This window comes from Ictalurus furcatus, chromosome 21 (genome assembly GCF_023375685.1).
Source record: "Ictalurus furcatus strain D&B chromosome 21, Billie_1.0, whole genome shotgun sequence".
NCBI classification, from domain to species: domain Eukaryota; kingdom Metazoa; phylum Chordata; class Actinopteri; order Siluriformes; family Ictaluridae; genus Ictalurus; species Ictalurus furcatus.
Window position 1 is genome coordinate 7,378,396 of NC_071275.1, and position 19,736 is coordinate 7,398,131.

The following is a 19,736-nucleotide window of genomic DNA, read 5'->3' on the forward strand; positions in this document are numbered from 1 at the left end:
CCACTTCCTGCTCTGAAGCCTGACCGAAGCAGCAGAGTGTACTCAAACAAGGCAGCGGGCTAGAACGTTAAAACGCTGCGTGTGCACATTAAACAGGATGTAATTCCTCCGTGTCGCTACCTAGAGAGTGCCTGAAAAAATAATAGTACAAACATGAACAAAACCACAATAAACACTCTAAAGTTCTGAACACACTTTTTGCAAATAGCTAATATTTTGCTGCGGACAGATTAAAGCTGTGGTGTGGAATATCTTTTGTTAAAAAATATTTTTAATATATTTTTTTATTATTATTATTATTATTATTTTAAAATAAGCTGATGTTTGCAACAACCTTGTAATAGTCTAGCCAGTGTTATTTCAGGTCGAAGCTCAGATGCATTTAAAAAATAATAATAATAATAAATAAAAATTTTAAAAAACGCATCCAATATTAGACGTGAAATAAGTCAAGAGTTCACTGCGATAGCGTGGGGCCACAGCCGATCCATAGACGGAGTGGGACAGTATTAGCTACAAGACTAAACTGAACTCAAGACTGATGGAAATGTAGCTTTTTTTCTTTCTTTGCTGAACAGATATTCTCTAATTTGGTGGGAAGCTAACGGACGGTAGATTATAGCCAATTTTTCCTTGTAGAATTCGCATTGTAACGCAGCTCCGAACCGTCGAGTCGGAGAACTCGTGAAAGTCAGTTGAGACTAACAGCAGGTGCGTGCGAGTTTCTTCTCAACCCTCTGCATGATCAGTGTCTTTTTTTTTTTTTTTTTTTTTTTAAACCCGGAGTGAAGTTTTGGTTTGTGCAAAACATTTTTTTTGACAGGATGGAGAACAAACCGTACATATTAGATGACAAAATACACAGAGAAACCAGAAACCGAAACCATCACACGTTAGATGATTGTTTGACGAGTTTATACATTCGGGTGTACTTGCTGCTGGAACACCGAGAGAATGAGAATGAACACCCTGTACCTTTAATAAGGAGGCAAGTACTCCGCCCAAATTTTCCCATCGCTTTTAAATTAGAACGATGTCATATGAAGACATCCACAGATGTAGAATGCTGCTGGGGCATCTACACGATTTACACAAGCTGACTTTGGCAAACAAGCTAAAAGGCGTTTTCGCAAAACAAACAAGCAAAAACGTGGTGCGAACTGAACAGAAACTGTGTGGTACGGTCATCTTTACCTGCATCCCGCACACGCGCACGCCCAGAGTGGCAGACGTGCTCTGCTCGCACTTCTTCATCTGACGGGCGGCCTTCTCCTCGGAGGCATCGTCGCCGTGCTGCCGTGTGCCCATCTTCAGGTCCAGGATGCAGGGGCAGCTGAAGTGGTGTACTACGTTCTCGAGGAGCAGAAATTCTGAAGAGAATCTCAGTCAAGGAGCACTTCCAACGAGGAAGTCCATAAAAGTACTAACAAGATAAGGGGTGTCCAATCTTATCTGGAAAGGGCCGGTGTGGGTCCAGGTTTTCATTCCAACCAAGCAGAAGCCACACCTGATTCTAATGAAAGCCAAGATCAACTGATTAAACAGGTGGAATCGGGTGTGGCTCCTGCATGGTTGGAATGAAAACCCGCACCTACACCGGCCCTTTGCGGATAAGATTGGACACCCCTGATCAAGACATTCCACTCTGTTTTGTCTGCATATTTAAAGCAAGGAATGACACCATTTACGATCTGAAATGTACAGTACCTGCTGCAGTTTAATATGCATTTTTTTTTTTTTTACACAACTATTCAAATGTAATATGTTTAGCTTCTACTGCAGTGCTGCTGAATTCTTGACTCTGATTGGTCAGATAACGTTCATTAATTTTCTTGAGGTGGTTTCTATAGTAACAACCCACACAGGGATATGGACCACACCCCACGTAAACATAAAAAATAAAAAGTGTAATTGCTTTTCTGTGAGATGTTTAATCAGCATTTTTGCCGATAATGTCTCCAGTGATGGCGCTGTGTGTATTCTTTAATAAATAAAAATTGCTGTGGTACAAGAAAAATAAAACACTTTGGGACATGCCGTTATAGGAAGACAATCAGCGTCAGGGTTTTAAAAACTCCACTTTGCACCTGGGCACAAAAGATTACCCCCACCCCCATACTAAATTATCACAAACACTACCATCAAATGTTGCTAGAATATTTATTTAGATTTGAATTTCACTCAGCCTTGGATATAAAACCAGCTTTAGTAGAACTTTTAGCGTGTATGGAGGCATTACAGAGAAACCTGACCTCGATTCTGAACGTGCCACAGAGCTTTGCAGCAGGATAGAGCCGTTACTAACCCACTGCTCCAATAGCCTAGAGCTTCATTTAGAAAAGAGAACAACCCATTTTGGACAGCCTGTCTATTATTTCAGATTTCTGGGGCGCTCGGAATAAATGTATAAATTTGCCTTCTGCTAAATCCTGAGTGGCGCCTACAGACTAAGCACAGGAAATTAGCAAAACGCAGAGTGATTACTTCGGTCGATCCACTCTTTTCAGCACTAGCAAAATCTAAACGAGACAGAAATGAGTGAGCCGAGCGGAAAAATCTAATCTGTACGGTCTCTAGTTTCTGAAGCTGTATAAGAAATTATGTTTGCTTCAGGGCTAAAGTCAACTACACAATGATGGGAGACCACCAGGTACACTTGAACTCGGATCCCCGAGTTCATAGCCAACTTCTCTGACAGACAGAGAGCTGAGCTTTGCCCCCCCCCCCGTCCCATTTTCTTTGTGAATACATTCAGTGGGACACGAGGGCAAGATTCTTCCAAGGAAAAAAGAAAAGAAAAAAAACAAAACAAATCTTTCACTATCTTTACCCCGATTTCAAGCTCTCGAACATGTACGTTATGGAAACTACCGTGACCCGATTCAGCATGAAAACAAGCCCATCCAAACAAAAGTTTCACCTTCAGCTGTCTGTCCTCACCCCCCACCTCCCTTTATTTTTTTCCCCCACCAACGCAGCGATGAGTCAGGGAACCATTGAACCCTTTTAAGAAGCGGCTCTTATAGCCAGCTGTGTTCAGAGTCACACTTATGTAATCAGCTGTGAGAGTTTACTACCGAGCGGCGTAAAACAAAAACAAACAAAACAACCATGTATTTACCAAGTTATTTTCCAAGTGCTTTTGGTTTCGAGAATGTATTTCATGAGCCAAAGTTAAATCTCTCAGCATCTATGAATGGTACAAAGCCAACAATGTGCAAGGGATGTTTTTATTTAAGTGTCGTGAAGTGTATCTGCATTAAAATAGCACCCTCACATGGTTCCCGTCTTATTTTAAAAGCAGTCATTTAAACAGCCTCCTTCCAGTCGTTGTCATGGTGACAAAACAATGCTTTCCTCAAACTCCTGACATTACTACGGCTTGGTTTAAGACGCGACGATCAGATTTTTTTTTCCGTGGAATGCTTTCTTCTCACTTAACCAACCCGAACCATACCTGCCTCGTAAGGAAAGACACGGTGTCAAAGCACACAGCAAAGCAGGATACTGTAGAGCTTCCTCTCCTTGGATTCGGAGCGCATGCGGCTGAGCTGCTGCTTGTGGCAGCGCAGGCTCCAGGGGTTGTGGCTGATCTTTTCTGAGCTCAGGCCGCTGTTGCCGTCCAGCATTTGGAAGGGCACGTCAGAGTAGATCTGCAAGTCCAGGCGTGGACTCTTCAGCTCTTGCAGACTGACCCCAAAAAAACGAGAGAAACATTGTTAGTCACAGCACAAGTTTGCTGTAGGCACTAGGTTGGGACACCAGCTAACCGAGTCACTAGATACATCACGTTGCCTTAGTGACCGACTGCACCCCAGGCCTCCTCACCAAACATCAGTGTCTGATCTCATTAATGCTCTTTTAGCTGAACGAGCACAAATCCCCACAGCCATACTCCAGAATCTGGTGGAGAGCCTTCCCAGAAGCGTGGAGGTTATGATAACAGCGAAGAGGGGACTAAATCTGGAACGATGGGATGATCAAAAATCCTAAATGGATGTGATGTTCAGGTGTCCATATACGTTTACAAAATACAGTGCATTATGTATTAAAAGGCAAACATCTACATTATGCGTCACTTTTAGTTGCTCAGTATAAATCTGTAAATAAGTTAAGTGTCCTAGAAGTGATATTCCTCATAATTTGTTGAATTTCATGTTTACAGCTCTATATCTGACATGGTCCATAACACATGCATGCTTGTAGCATAGTCTCTACTTTTATTACAGAGTAGGATTGTACGATTTTAATTGTCTTTTCACCGTATTAGCCTGCCATGATATCCAGTGGCGTTTACACTGATTATATTACATTACCAGTCCTGACAATATTTAGTCGTTTGGTGTTGGAGCTCTGCAATTTAACATCAGAGTTCACAAGTGTGAATTCTCGTTCAAAAATATGGCGAAACAGCAGTTTTTCTGGAATACCGTTTTACAGAAGTGTTCTGAAATCTCCAATATTAACTGCACCGCTTGGAAGCCCCGCCCCTTCCCCGGTCTCACAAGCTCTCGACTCAGGTGCCCTCACTTTCTGTCAAGGTCTGAGAATGTTGAGTTCATTAAACTAAAATAAAATCTATCAATATGTATATATTATATTTTATATGTATGTATGTATGCATGTATGCACGTATATATATATTTGTTAAATGTGTGTGCCACAATTATTGGCACCCCTATGAATTCATATGAGAATTTGAAGTGTATTCCCAAAAGAAAGTTTAGTACATCTGGATGTCTAGGTATAGGAAAGTGTTCAACCATGACTTCCTGCTTCACAGAGGTATAAATATGAGGTAACACACAGACCAAATTCCCTTAGTGGAATATTATTATTATTATTATTATTATTATTATTATTATTATTATAACAATATATTAGTGGAGGGAACTGTATATATAATTAAGTGTATTTATTAGGGCTGCCACTGAAAAAAATTTCTGCAGAAAATGAAAAATCAAAAACCTCTCTAACGGCATAAAACGATTAAAATAGGCTTAAAGTGTAAAAATTACCACTTTACAAATAACATTAATAAAGGTGATCATTACAAAGTGATTAAATACACGGCTAAATGGTTTTGGACGATCAAATCATTACAAAATAAATATCACACAAGCCTACTGCGGAAGGGCAAAAAGCGGTCTGAACATGGGGAACATAATGATTTGGTTTTGTGTTACATTAGCGTGATCGTACTTGATCCATATTATATCACAAAACTAACCACCTAAGGCAATTAAACTACGTGAAACAAGAGGCTTGTGTAGGAATAATATAACCACTTAGCATACGCGGTATGAAATAATCAATTATTATTAGTGGTGACCGCATACAATGCTTATTTCTTATTTAAAGTGGCTTCTCTGTGCACTATACTCTGTAAGTTAATACCGTTGTTGAAGGAACAGTCTCAGCTCTGTGCATGTTCACAGGCTATATCGATTTACAGTACGCATTTTGTACTGCTCGGCCCTGCTCTGGCTGCACTAATCAATAAGAGGTGATGAAAGGTTCAATTTAAAAATCACACCACCACAACAATGGTATGGTTGAACTGTCCCCGTATTCAGCCCATATTCAGGCTTCTAGTGACAACATAAAGGCTTACTTGTCGTTGCTGTCACTTTCGTGGGCCGCTCTTTCCTCTTTATGGTCACTGCTGGAGCGATGCAGGCTGCGGCGCGAGTGTTTCCGCCGCGGTTGGTCCCTCTCGGGCAGCTCTTCGTGGTCCAGGCCTTCGCTCTCCACGTAAGGGTACGCCACTAGGTTGATGTAGCCGTCCAGGTCACCCTCGAAACACACCAGCACCACACCTGCATGAAATCAGTCAATTTCAAAAATATCAAACCTTACACATATGACCCTATTGCAACAGCGATTATTCAATCCTAATCTCCAAAATTGTATGATTTTATAAAAAATAATAATAAATAAATAAATTAAATTAAAAAAAAAGAGAGCTGAATACAATACACTAGTGATGTACTGGATAAAAATAAAGTTGGGAGAAAAAAAAAAAAAAAAAAAAGGTGCTGAAGCATTGCTTTCTGTTTAAATTGCTGTGTTCTGAAGATCACGGCCTAAAATAAAATAAAACACGCTGACCACTTTATTAATCCGTGGCTGGACAACAAAAAGAAAACCGAGAACCTTGGTAAAGTGTTAGAAAATTAAGTGGTTGAATATTTCCCATGGTGATACGACACAAATTCTAAATATTTACCCAAGTAATAAGACCTAACAAATGGCATGGGTTTCAGAAAGAAAGCCTACGCTGGGAGGATGTCAGTATGACTGATTGCGCTGTAAAGTGGTTTGCGTCAGCAGACGGAAAGGAGAGAAGCCCGAGTGTGTAATGCGATATGGAGGGAGCGAGCGAGAGGGCGAGAAAGAACAGAAGGTGCTACGAGGGAACAGACCATGCATCACCGGGTGGCCTTTTTAGCTCAGTGATCCCTCCTTGGTGATGTCATCCCAGTTACTGGAGCTAATGAATGAAGACAGTGCTGATGTCAGAGCTGAGCAGACTATATCAGGGACAGAGCGTGTTTGTGTGTGCGCGCGCGTATGTTACACTAGCGAATGAATCGGTTTATGAGCCAATGAAATAAAGCTCCCGTAGCACTGTGCTAATACGGGAAGGGTTCAGTTTAATGGGCCTTAAGGGTTTAATGTTGGCTTGTTTCTCAGAGGCCATAAAGACAAGTCCCTGGCACTGTTTTTTTCCTCAAACACAACTTTAACTTCACATGTGCAGCCCACCACTCAGATGGTTTATTTTAAGCACTATGGGGGATCAAAGTTCCAAGCCTTTCCACGTTACAAAAACAAATGGATGCGACACGCAGTTTGAATCCTTGCTTTGAAGCGCTGAATAATTTCGGAGTTTTCATCACCTCTTGTGGATGCTTTTAGCAATATAGGTTAGTGCACAACTCTGTTCTATATACAGCGGCCATAAACAGAGTAATAACTAGGCCAGAATATCCGTACACTGTTTTTTTCCTTTGGCTACATAACACAAGGTTGATACTCAAAAAATTACCCACACATAAAACTGACTGCTTGATTAGATGCTTTTTAATGAAGACCAGCAGACCCCAAACCAAGTCAAAAAGCATCAACACCTACTCCCTTCCGAGACACGGCGAAGCTCAAACGGACATCGTTTAAAAAACCGAGTTACGTAGAACATCTCTCGAAATTGTGGTTTAAGCTACAAAGCTTTTTTTGCTTTCAACAGATTATGTGCCGAGTTCTTATAGGGGTGTAACGATCCAATGATCTGGATTGAAACACTGATTAAAAAGGCAACAAATTTTTACATTTTATGGCATTTTTGGCAGACACCCTTATCCAGAGCGACTTACATTTACCTCACTTATACAACTGAGCAATTAAGGGTTAAGGGCCTTGCCCAAGGGCCCAACAGTGGTAGCTTTGCAGTGCTGAGGCTTGAACTCCTGACCTTCTGATCAATAAGATCCTTTAACCACTAAGCCACCAAATGATGCAAAACTTACATGATGCATTGAAAACATTTACTATAGAAAAATGGACAATTGGTGTAAAAAATAAATAAATAAAAATAAAAAAGTTAATCTAATGTTTAAATAATAGACTAGCAAGATAATTCGCCTGCAACTCTGATATTTTTAATATTGTCTTTCTGTCTGTCATCACCATTTGCAAAATTAAAGTTGGTCACAAATCAATCTGAAGCTATTAATCTACTAAACTGAATAGAAATGTATTGCATCGTCATACATTCAGTGGTCACTTATGATCTAAAGTAGAGGAAATCACGAGTATGGCTGTTCCGGTCATCAGACTGGACTGGAGTCCATTGTTTGCACCACTGTCGTCCCTCCACTAACCACAACCTCCGTGTATCTATTTATAGCTCTTTACACCGTTTTACACGTACCTCTAAGGTTTGCAGGCGATTCATCCACACATTCCATCATGCGTAAACAATGTTGAGCCTGTAGCTCCCCGCCCCCCCCCAGAGCCGGCCCTATTTTTAAATCGGCTGTGTGGCCACCTACTGCGAGGGACGAATTCTCGCAAATGGAAAAAGTGTGAGCTGCAGCCTTACTCAAGCACGGACTGAAATAGGTGCCAGGAGTTTAAGATGTATGCGTTTATTTACTCCAATCAGTGCACGAGGTGAGAGTTACTTCATGAGGAAGGCATGTTGTGTATCTAACGAGGTAACGTTGGGGTGGAGGGGAGACACGAGCCAGGTGCTAAATGGGCTTTGAGAGACGAGCTTTGAGCAAGGTCACATGCGCTACCGTGTTAAGGACAAACAACTGGCACGGAGGAGGTTTACACAAACAATAACACAACGAATCCAAGTACAAAAGATAACGGCCTGGATTTAGTTTGAACATAAACTATTATCAGTTTGAAGAAGTGAGTTTGAATGGTTTCTTTTGTTACTGTTTTTTTAAACGTCACATCACAGTATAGCTGTGAGCAAATAATTAAAAAGTTTTTATTCTAACTGTTATGTCATTTTTAAAAATACACATCTTAATATTTAAAATCCTATGGCGCACATTTAGATGGTTAAACCAATTTTTTTTTCTAGATGACTCGTGTCAAACGCTAATATAGGCTCTATATCTATGCTAATAGATCTAAATACATGTTACTTATGGCATACCCAGTTTTTACGTGAAAATGCATCAATTTCCTCCTTAAATATAACAAACAGAAGTGATATTATAAACCATTTCTGGTCAATCTTAAATGATATAGTCCTATTAGCCACGTAGTGCTCTATACATGTTCAACAATGACTATGTGTACATGCACATCAATATTCCGATATCAATCGTAATTAGGCGATATTCTAATTAGTACCGAGTCGTGTAAATGCCGCAATCCGATTTCCTGATTCAGATGAAGACAATATTATGGATTCCCAATCCTGGAATACATGCGTTTTAATCAGAAATTTGTTGCACGTAAACGCCTTATTGAGAAAATCCACTGAAAGGAGATATATGCACATGCTCAGTCTGCAAGGAATTGTGGGTAGCAACGAATGGGTAGCATCTTGAATCCCCTGAGAAATAACAGTGAGAAAGGAAAAGCGCATGTGTAGATTGGCATACTTAACCAACCGTGTATACGGGAATATTCCGATGCCTGTATGGAGATAAACATGGTATTCAGAATCCAAATGTAATTTCATGTGCACGTGAACATCGTCGACATGGTTACACTTCACGTGGTGAGCATACACAGTACGCATGCATCCATGTGGAAAAATGTTCACCTCGAAGAGACTTATTTTTGAAAATCTTTAACGATGCACCGCATTAAGCAGTCACATGAACATCTTTGTAAAACGCTAGGTTACATAAGCTCTGGATAAGTCTGACGGTTAACTCGGATGAATTGCGCTCGGGTTAATCGGTCGTCGTGCGCTGCTTCGTCTCAGCCGCTGCGATGCTGAATGTCAAAACATCTCCGTGCAATGCACCTGGCCCCTGAGCTCTGTTTGCTGTGGTTACTAAAGCAGAGCAGCATCAGCCTTAACAAATCGTAATGAGGAAGCGGTCTGAAATCAGGATTAATGGCTTTGTCTGTTTCCTCTGCGTTTACGGCAGCAAAACTGCCCTCGATCCCATCTGCCTGTTGAACATCCTGTTTAATAGGAAGCTGTTTGTACCCGGACTGGCTGGGAGTATACGATTGACGAGGTTGTGGTGCATTTTTTTTTTTGGACTGAATTTTAACTTGGCCGCATGCAAAAACATATGATACATAAATAACTGTACATCTAAACTATTACCTTTGTATTCTGGTGTAAACTCCTTCATCTCAGGTGGCAGAGACTCATAAAAGCGCTGCTCGCGACTGATGAGTGGCTTGCAGACGGTGTGATCATCGTAGCGCATCATGCTGGTATGGCCGCCCACCTGGTGGACAAAGGGCTCGAGTGGCACCCCTCCACCGCGCCCACCATGTCCACGCCCCTGACCCTGGCCTGTGTCCGATGCATTGTGGTGTTTGCCCGCTTCCATGGTGTGCGGGACGCACATGGCGCTGACCAGCCGCGTGGTGCTGGGGGCATGGGCTCGGGCACGCAAGCCAGGCGAGCGTGGGGCGCAAGGGGGCGGCGGCTGGGAGCGCACACTGCCGCCGGGAGGGGGAGGAGCCAGCCCGCCGGCCACGCCCACCAGCCAATCAATCCCGGCGCTAAGAGCGTTGGGACACGCCCTTACCGCTGCCTCCTAAAAGAGTGAAGGGCTGAGAGTTAGTTTGTGTAAAAAAAATTTTAAAATTTTTTTACAAAAAGCACACAAAAAAACAAAAACAACAGCTTCTAACACACAGGTTTTGTTAACCATATTCACCATGTCAACACAAAACAGATTCAAACAAATAAATCTCAGCCAAATACGCAAAAGGCTCATTCGTATAAACAGAAAATTATATAACGCGTGTCAAGTCAGCTGTGGCAGACAGCAGGTCACTCAGCCCAGAACCCTTATTACATCAAGCCGCTCCCCCATCAAAAGCGCGGGCCGTCTATCATCCCAGAGGTCTGGCATCAAAGCATCCCAGCACCACTCCGATTCCAAATCAGAACAACCCTTTTAAATCAGACCGAAAATGTAATCCTTCCCCAACCGGGTGTGCTACACGTGCAAGTTTCATCAATGGTTATAAAAAGAACTGGAGACACTATACCAGCACTCGGCAGTGGGAATAAAATGTCTTGGCACCGACTCGGCCTAGCCTCGTGAATTACATAGCTGCAGTGGAGGAGTAAGATCGGGCTGTGAAACGTGCAGCGCTTCAAGCATAGCGGTCATACATTTACATTGTGGTTACTCATTATATGCTTTGCCACGTCACCCATATTTCTGCTCAGTCGTAACAAGGGCTTCTTCATGAGTGGAAGAAAACACATTATCTTAACAACTAATTATTAATAATAAATCCTGTAGAACCGGAGTGTCGGATTCCAGGAGTTCAGCATCCTACCTCATTCAGCTCATGTGTTGAACATACAAATCTCTTCAGATCTCATTAATCCAGTAACTAATAAACATGAGCATCATTGTACACCAAATCAACGAGATGACTTTTCTTTTACATTCCATCTGAGCCAAACAAACAAAAACAGCTGCACAAAACAAACTGTGAGAATAAAAGTTACACACAGATACATGCAGAAACACACACACACACACACACACGCAGACACACACACACACACGCAGACACACACCCAGACACACACAGACACACACAGACACACAATCTTGTCAAGGTCACACAGCACAACACAATCTAATTGGCAAAGTGCTGGAGTTAGATTGAACAGAAGAGCTGTAACAAGAGAAAGGTGACTGACTCTAAATCAAAATTCCCAGCACAGTTAAACCATTACTACCAAATGGAAAGCCAGTTTACCAACTGATTTAATCAAAGTTAGCATTTCAGAAACAATCCACCCCTCCACCAAATCCTATTGTGTTCCAACATCACAAACACAAAGGGGTGGACAAATCATCAATTTATTAGCAAGCACACCTCAGTGCACCAGCTAAAATCATAATGTATGAGGACTTAGTTAACTTAAGTGCATTAAAACAGACTTTAAAAAAAAAAAAAAAAAAAAGAGAACATTGATCGTTATCTTCTTCTAATAAAGCCTGCCCAGCATTTTTATTTTCTCTTGATGTGTTTATTTTTAGCAAGACAACTACATGACAGCTTTGTGGTGGTATTTTTGTTTCCAACCTTGTAAAAACCATTCTCTAGTGAAAAATAAATTGTGTGTGGTGGGATCGGGAACTAGTAGATTTAGTGAGTAGCTATATAGTTACAGCATCGAGGTGTGCTGTGCTACAAATACAATCAGCCCCAGTAGACCGGACATAACCTCTGCTGGTCCTAAACACTAGGCTACTAGCCCTGAAATACAAAAATGCTAACATAAACAAAAGCCAAGGTACACTATACGGCCAAAAGTATTTAGACACTGGACAATCACACCCATATGTGCTTAACATCCCATTCCAGATTTAGTCCACAACATTGCTGTTATAATAACCTCCACTCTTCTGGGAAGGCTTTCCACTAGATGTTAGAGCTTGGCTGTGGAGATTTAACCATTCAGATTGCAGATGTTGGGTGAGGAGGCCTCTCACATAGTTCATGTTCCAGTTCACTCCAAAAGTGTTCAGTGGGAATGAGGTCAGGACTCTGGTGCAGGCCACTCAAGTTCTTCCAGTCCAGCCTAAGCAAACCATGTCTTCACGCCTTTGTGCACAGGGGCATTGCCATGCGGGAACAGGTTTGGGCCTTGTGGTTCCAGTGAAAGTAAAATGCAATGCTACAGCATACAAAAGACATTCGAGACAATTCTGTGCTTCCAACTTTGTGGCAACCACAAATGGGTGTGATGGTCAGGTGTCCACAAACCTTTAACCATATTGTTACTTAACAGCCTCAGCACCACCAAGCTGCCAGTATTGGGCCCTTGAGCAAGGCCTTTAACCGTCCCTGCTATTGAGGTCCTGCATCATTGTTGACCCTGTGCTCTGACCCCAGTATCCTTAGAAGCTAGGATATGTGAAGGAAAGGAATTTCCCTCTACTGTAATGTAATATACATGTGACAAATAACAGCTTTCTTCAGTGTTGAGTAACTAAACATCTAAGGAGTTCAGTGGCATCAGATGATTTGTACAATTTTAAGGCACTTCCAATCTTAAGAGAGTCATCTAGCCAGCTGAGCACAGCCCTGAAACAATGTTTTTTTTTTTTTAAGCTTGGCATAACAGCAACCTTACTTTGCCTTTATTGTGAGAGCTGCCAAGTGTACGCTAACCATGACAAAATACCCGAAGAGCCTGCTCAATGTTAAACATGTCTGGAGAGCATTAACAGAAGCTACATCTTCGACCAATTGTCTCAAATGGCTGTCGACCTGGTTCTACTTCCTCTATAATAAATGTTAAGGAGACACATGTTACCAGGCTCTTCGGGAATGCCCTTAAAGGTTGGAATGACTGGAGTGCAAACTCAGGGAGTGCAAATGTCCTTTACAGTCCCCACATGCCAACACAGAAAAAATTCGCAGTCAAGCAATAGTCATGGTGGCTTTATTAGCACAACGCTTCCTAACCCTGAGCTTGGAGTAGCACTGGCCTAGTACGTCCTGGTCCAATCAATCAGCTAATTAATGGACCCTTCCCAAGGTTTGGTCCACACCACCAAGGGTGAATTTTAGGTAAAAACAATTTCATGTCCATTTTACCTTTCCATCCACACTAAAACAGTGTTCTCCACCTGCTCTCCAAAGCGGATATACTATATACATTTTATATTATATAGTTTCTACATTAAAAACAAAACAAAGAGCAGTAAACAGTAGTAAATGGAGTCTATATTTGGTGTGAGAAAATAAATAAAAATTAAATTAGTAGTCACGGGTACAATGTGTGCAGTTTCATAAGGAAATGAGCTGGAAGTTTTATTGAGCATCTTGCAGAACCAAACATGGTTCTTCTGGAGACTTTTACTGTCGCTTCTTATTTTTGCAGCAAAACCCAGCAGCCTTTGTTCTGAAACAAAAACATTTTTCTGTAACATTTACTTTTGTGCTTGAAAACTATCTAAAATAAATAAATAAATAAATAAATAAATAAATAAATAAATACACACACACACACACACACGAAAATGATGTTTTCACATTGCAGTGTGGATAAGCCTTTGGAAAACAGATATATGACTGTCACGTACAAAATGACATCAAGGTCAAGGGTCAAACAACCAGTGCACATGCCCGACATATCGTTCTCTATTTAAAATGTACAACTGAAAAAATTAGTGAAAAAACAGTGCTTTCCAAATGCACCCGTGTTAGTGTGGACTAGGGCTGCAGCGGTATGAAAATTGATGGTTATCATTGACGGGTCCATTGTAACTGATTATTATTATTATTATTATGATGATGATGATGATGTAATACAGTGAAACCGTGATATTTTCTGAGACGGTTATCGCACCATGAAAACCTCATACCGTTGCAATCCTAGTGTGGACTAGGCCACATGTAAGTGAATTAGAGCAGGGAAAAGGCTAAAAGCTGCCAGGATGGGGAGTCGACTCCAGGACTCCAAATTTTGGGAACCACCAAATCACAAAGTTAGATCAGAATACGAGATCAGACATTGAAATTTTACAGCAGTCCTGACATCATTGAGCACTGACCGAGTGTAATTAAAGTTATCAGTGGCCAGAGACCAAAAGGCCAGGGTTTTTTTTTTTCCCCTCCACTCATAGAGAACATTTCTCTGCGATGCATTACTTCTTGGTGTCAGCATGGAAATAACATTTTTGCAAACGCAGACAGTAAAGACTATTACTAGTGCTAATGGAACTAAATGTACTGGGTACAAAGCATCCAGAAAGGCACCAACAACAACAAAAAACAGCTTCAAGCTTGTGATGCGAGACTGGAGATCTAAACAGCAAACTGTGTATTCTTTTGCACTAAAGAACATCTTAAAATATTTAAAAACATACGCTACATAAATTCCAATCCTATCACTTTCCAAAACTGTTTCATGACTCAGGTTTTATTGTTTAAAGAAAGATTTTGCAAGAGGAAAAAAAAAAACATAGACTATGTTTACATGAACAGCAGTAATCTAATTACTGACCTTATTCTGAATAAAATAATATTGTGATTAAGGTGTGTACATGAGTAGCTTTTAGAATATTCATGTTCCCGTTTTACATGTTGTAAAACATAGATCGATTAACAGCACACGTCATTACGTCCCCGCGCCACACCGTCCCACATTCCCTCCAGAATTTCACGTATCGACATACAGTTCATCTTCGTTATGGAACCGTATACAGTTTCGGGTGTTTAATTTTTAATTTTACGAACGCTTCAAGTGCAGTTCATTTTTTGTCATGCTGTACGTGCAAATAGACGACGGCTTGAAGCCGTGGGCTGCGTCGTAGGTAAACCACGTACTTACCTACTATATAGTAGCTGAGATACATGCATCACTCCTACTATATAGCAGATAAGTACGCGGTTTGGGACACAGCCGTGCTCTCCTGTTTGCTGTCAAACGGTTGAGCACTGCCGTGTGTGATCGTGTCCTGTCACAAAATGCGGTGAAAACTCCCACACGACGTTAATAATGTGATTAAGGTGTGTACATGTCTGTAATACACGTCGATAATGTGACTAAAACAGGAATACTCCACACGTCTTAATTTAATTTGTGTTTACTTCGAGTATGACTTTAGTCGGATTAAGGTCATCAATAATCGCTGTTTACATGCTAGTTTCTTAATCAGAGTATTAATCGGGTTAATATCAGATTATTGTTGTCCGTGTAAACATACTGACTAATGTTGTACAGTAATTTGTGTCATCAGTATCATTGTTGAGAAACTGAAAGTGGAAGTGAAGACTTGGCCAAACCCTTGCTTCATTTTGTGGCAGGAAAACCCCTGAATCCAAATCAATAGACAAGAGTTACCCAGACCATAAATAAATCGAGGAAAATACGTCGGGAACAATCGCTCTCGGATTCGGACCACAGCAAACGTGTCCAGTGTGAAAAGGAACTCATTTATGCATTCAAAAGCAACACTAATGCATTTTTTCTCACAACCGGCACTGAAGGTCAAGTTCAAGTTCTTTTTTGCTCATACCAACTTCACAGAGGCTTTCAGTATACTGGTAATGTCCTTTACAATTAACAACAATGTATATTTTCTTGGAAATTGGTTCAAAATTGGTTTAATCCACTATCAGAAAGTGCTTGATCGGATATCCGAGTTAAAATAAGAACGGATCCGATTCTGTAAACACACTACGCTAAAAGTAAAGGTTAAAGGAGTTAAAAGTGGAAGTATACTCATCGCTCTGATTAGGAGTCACTAGTGAGAGGATCGCTACCCTTTATCGCTAGCGAACAATCTAGTATCCTTAATTATTCCCCTCTGAAAGCCTCTGTATTAAACATGAATCCCAGACTGAAAAGTACACCTTTACGATGTAAATGCAAATGTTATTCAGAAGCATGATAAATCGACAAAGCTCGACTAAAAGAACAAATCGATGTTCATTAAAAGCGGACGCAACGGAAACTTCAATAAAATCAATTATCTGACAGACTAAGGCATTCATTTAGAACACAATGAGAAACACAAAAAGCACAGCAACCATTGTGCAGAGCCCATGTGTTGAAATCAGGGCTGCTTCACTCCATTCTCTGCGTCCATAATCCACGCTCTCGTATTAATTAGCTGCTAATTAGTAGCCATGATATTCATTGCACCGTGCAGGGATGCGTAAACATGTAGAACAATGCGCTGTGATGCCTGGGGCAAGCGACGGGGAAATAGTGTGACCCCGTTAATTTCCCAATCCATACAGACATGCGTATGCAGTGACAGAGGCTCATTGGGCTATCAGCTGCAACAAAGGGGCATGGAATACACAAGACAAGTGATTGGCCAGCTCTCGGTCACACCCCTCGTCTGAGAATGATGTTTTCAGATGAAGTCACACTCTGCAACGGCATTGTTCTTCTCATTTATACTCTTGCATCAACTCTCATTCCGGTCTGCAATCAAAACATCATGGTTGCAGAACCAGGTCCAGATTTACTGACGCGGAGTAAAAGAAAAACCTCCTAAAAAATTCTGAAAAACACGGTTTCAAAAGAGGCTAAAGGAGCAGATGGGATTTCAGACACCGGAGCAAGGCAGACGCCCTTGGGTATATTCTCCAAACTTGACCTAAATACATCTCCTTTTGTAGACTGCTGGGAATATGTTGCTTGTATAAAGGAAAAAGCCTACTATAAATATTTGGTATGAACTCGGCAGAAAAAGCTAATTCTGTTCTCCTTACACGGAGCGTCTTACTACATAGTGCTTTGGAGAAAGAGTTTTAACTTTAACATAAAAGCAGTTCTTTTATGACCATAACCAGGGGTTAAAAAGCAAACCGTCTTGCTCAACTTAAGGGTTTCGAGTGACACATTCTCCTCCTGACTTAATCTTTTTCAAGATGGACCTGTTGGACACTCCAGTGAGTGATTAGCACAAGAGGAGAACCCCCCACCCAGACTCATATCCATCAACACTTTCATCTGTGATATCTTAATCATAATTCCATGTAGTGAATCGGACACTTCGCTGCTCTAAGGGGGGCAGACGAAGACCGTATCGACTAAGTGATGGCACTAGGCTAGAGGAAAGCTGTTGAATCGTGATAGGAGCACGGCACGAACGCAGACATATTTACTTACTTACTTAAAGGTGTGTTAGTCAATATTAGTCAAGCTTTAGCGGTCAAGTAAGTGAAGTACAAGAACATTGGAATCATTTTTCAGATAGTCCTTGCTGCATAAGAAAGGTAGAGCTGGATCTGATCCAACTGCTCCTACAAGCCTAACCATAGCTCAAACCCCTAAGCCTAACTCACACCCTAACACTGTACAACATGGAACAAAACACTTGACATAAATTATCCAGCCTGAAACACATCAAGTTGTCTCCACCCACTTCTGCATCGAGGGGTACTTGGCAATATTTCACTCCTTGTACCTATCTAGGGCAGTGGTGTCTTACTGGTTAAGGCCCTGGTTCGCTGATCAGAAGGTCGGGGGTTCAAGCCCCAGCAATGCAAGCTGCCAGTGTTTAGCCCTTGAGCATGGCCCTTAACTCTATGTTCTCTGCACTCTGACCCCAGCTTCCTAACAAGCTGGGATACACAAAGAAAAGTATTTCACTGTGCTGTAATGTACATGTGACAAATAAAGGCTTCTTCTTGTAACTCCCATCCCCGCCAAAGCACACAAAGCCATGCCCCCCTGAATCTACAGTGGCCAGCAGAACTGTTTTGCCCCGTAGGCCATTCAACTGCTTCATAGCCACGTTATTAAACTATAAACACCTGAAATTTGCTCACGCAAAGTCACTGCTACGAGAACAGTCAAGAAAGCCATCACTGTCCTGAGAGCCTGAAGAAAGCCTGATGTGATGTTGGGGTCTGGCGCTGACAAACGTCTACTACCGTGGCTCCTCTTGCCTGATGGAGTCCGGTAACTCACTCTCTGCCACTATGGATGGTTCTACATGGAAATCTTTAAGACCGCACTTTCCAGAAAGAAGTCCAAGTCTCTCAGTTTCTTTAGAGGATAATCTCACATGGGGACTGTAGACCTGTAACCAATATTAACTGCTTAGTACCTGTCTAAGGTTAGCCATGTCGACCCCTCACCGAGAGATTGTATTTCACATTAATGAACTCGAAAGAAATTGCCTCGACAGAAAACGAGCGTGCCACATCAGTGCATCTTTCAAGCCGAAAAATCAAGTCGAGGTGAGAGATTACGAATGAGAAATGGGGGGGGAAGGGGGGAATGGGCCAGGGGGTGTCCGTTAATATCAGAGTGTTCGAAACATCTAAGCAACTGCCAATCATTCCAGGTTCATATGTTGATTGGCTCAATGGGAAGACGACTGCTATTTTTTGTGCAGTAACTTGCACCAGCAAACTCTGATGTTAAAATTTGAAGCCTTTCCTACACAAAATGTACAAAAGCTGGCAGGTCTGTGATTATTCTTTAACTTCTTTCACATATTTCCCAAGCTATTTCGCACTAGTAAGAAATCTTTAAAACCAAACAATAAAATCTACAATTTGCTTCTTTAATAGGGGATCACGCCTACATTTGCAGGGAGTAAAATATGCACGAACAACCTAGGGAGCGATGTGGGGTGTGCAACGGGAGAAACGAGCTGCTAGCATTTGTTCAGGCAGCACCCACTCGTGTATGACTCATTGTCCTTGCATCACAATCTACCGAGGGAAGAACAGAACGGCGTACAGGAATGGAAGTAGTGGGAGGCTTAAATGTATAGCTGTCATCCCAATCACCGAGCAGTGAATATCTTTCAGATTAATAGCCCTTACTAAATACAAATCCTGATTATGCAATTGTGATGGAAATTATAGTTGAAATGATTTTCATTTCCTCAAATAAGCATCCTGATGAGTGACGATACATCACAGCATCATCGTTGTGTCAGAAAAAGCAGAACGTACTCGTGCTCTAAAACCTAACCGAGCCGAGTTGGGCGTGCGACTCGTCGTGATAACGAAAGCATTTTAATGAAGTGCTGCTCGATCAAGTGGCCCAGTAAAAATGAAAAACTGGTTGAGGAGGTGAAACATCCTGCTTTTCTCTGATTAAACTCATGGAGCTCTCAGTCAAGCTCTGGCCACATGTGTTATTCACGCAGTTCACAAACACAAGGGGCCTGGCGAGTGATCAGCGCTAAAATAGAAACATGGCCACACGTGATTTCAGTTTAAGGGGCTGCCGTCATTAGAGCAGAAAATCCTTCAAACACACCATGTATGAAAAGGAAGAGCGACTGGAAGAGATGAATGCATTACACAGGACCACGTGTTCGCTTATATTTGGAGGGACTACAGTGACCTCATGAGCGAGTCACCGTATTCCTTCAAACATCTGCACACCATGCACATTTTGACCACATGCCAGAACTTTAGACATGTTTAAGGAACTAGTAAATCACCCTTCCCCCCCCGATTCAATTAGAAGTGAAGAAAACAGGCTTTGTGCAGATTTTTCATGAGAAATTTCTGTATTTTACCCAGCCTTGTAAACTCTTAAACTAACTTTT

General features: G+C 41.6%; 1 protein-coding gene across 3 annotated transcripts in view; it reads right to left on the reverse strand.

Moving 5' to 3' along the window:
• Positions 1-19,736, reverse strand: part of ip6k1 (inositol hexakisphosphate kinase 1) — a 37,366-nt gene that overhangs the window by 4,403 nt on the left and 13,227 nt on the right. For all 3 annotated transcript variants that reach the window (XM_053652643.1, XM_053652642.1, XM_053652644.1), the window contains exons 2-5: positions 9,815-10,256; positions 5,615-5,819; positions 3,509-3,690; positions 1,195-1,370 (exon numbers count right to left, since the gene is read on the reverse strand). In XM_053652643.1, coding sequence (XP_053508618.1) covers positions 1,195-1,370; positions 3,509-3,690; positions 5,615-5,819; positions 9,815-10,064 — 813 coding nt within the window. In that variant the 5' untranslated portion in view covers positions 10,065-10,256. The remainder of the gene's footprint in view (positions 1-1,194; positions 1,371-3,508; positions 3,691-5,614; positions 5,820-9,814; positions 10,257-19,736) is intronic.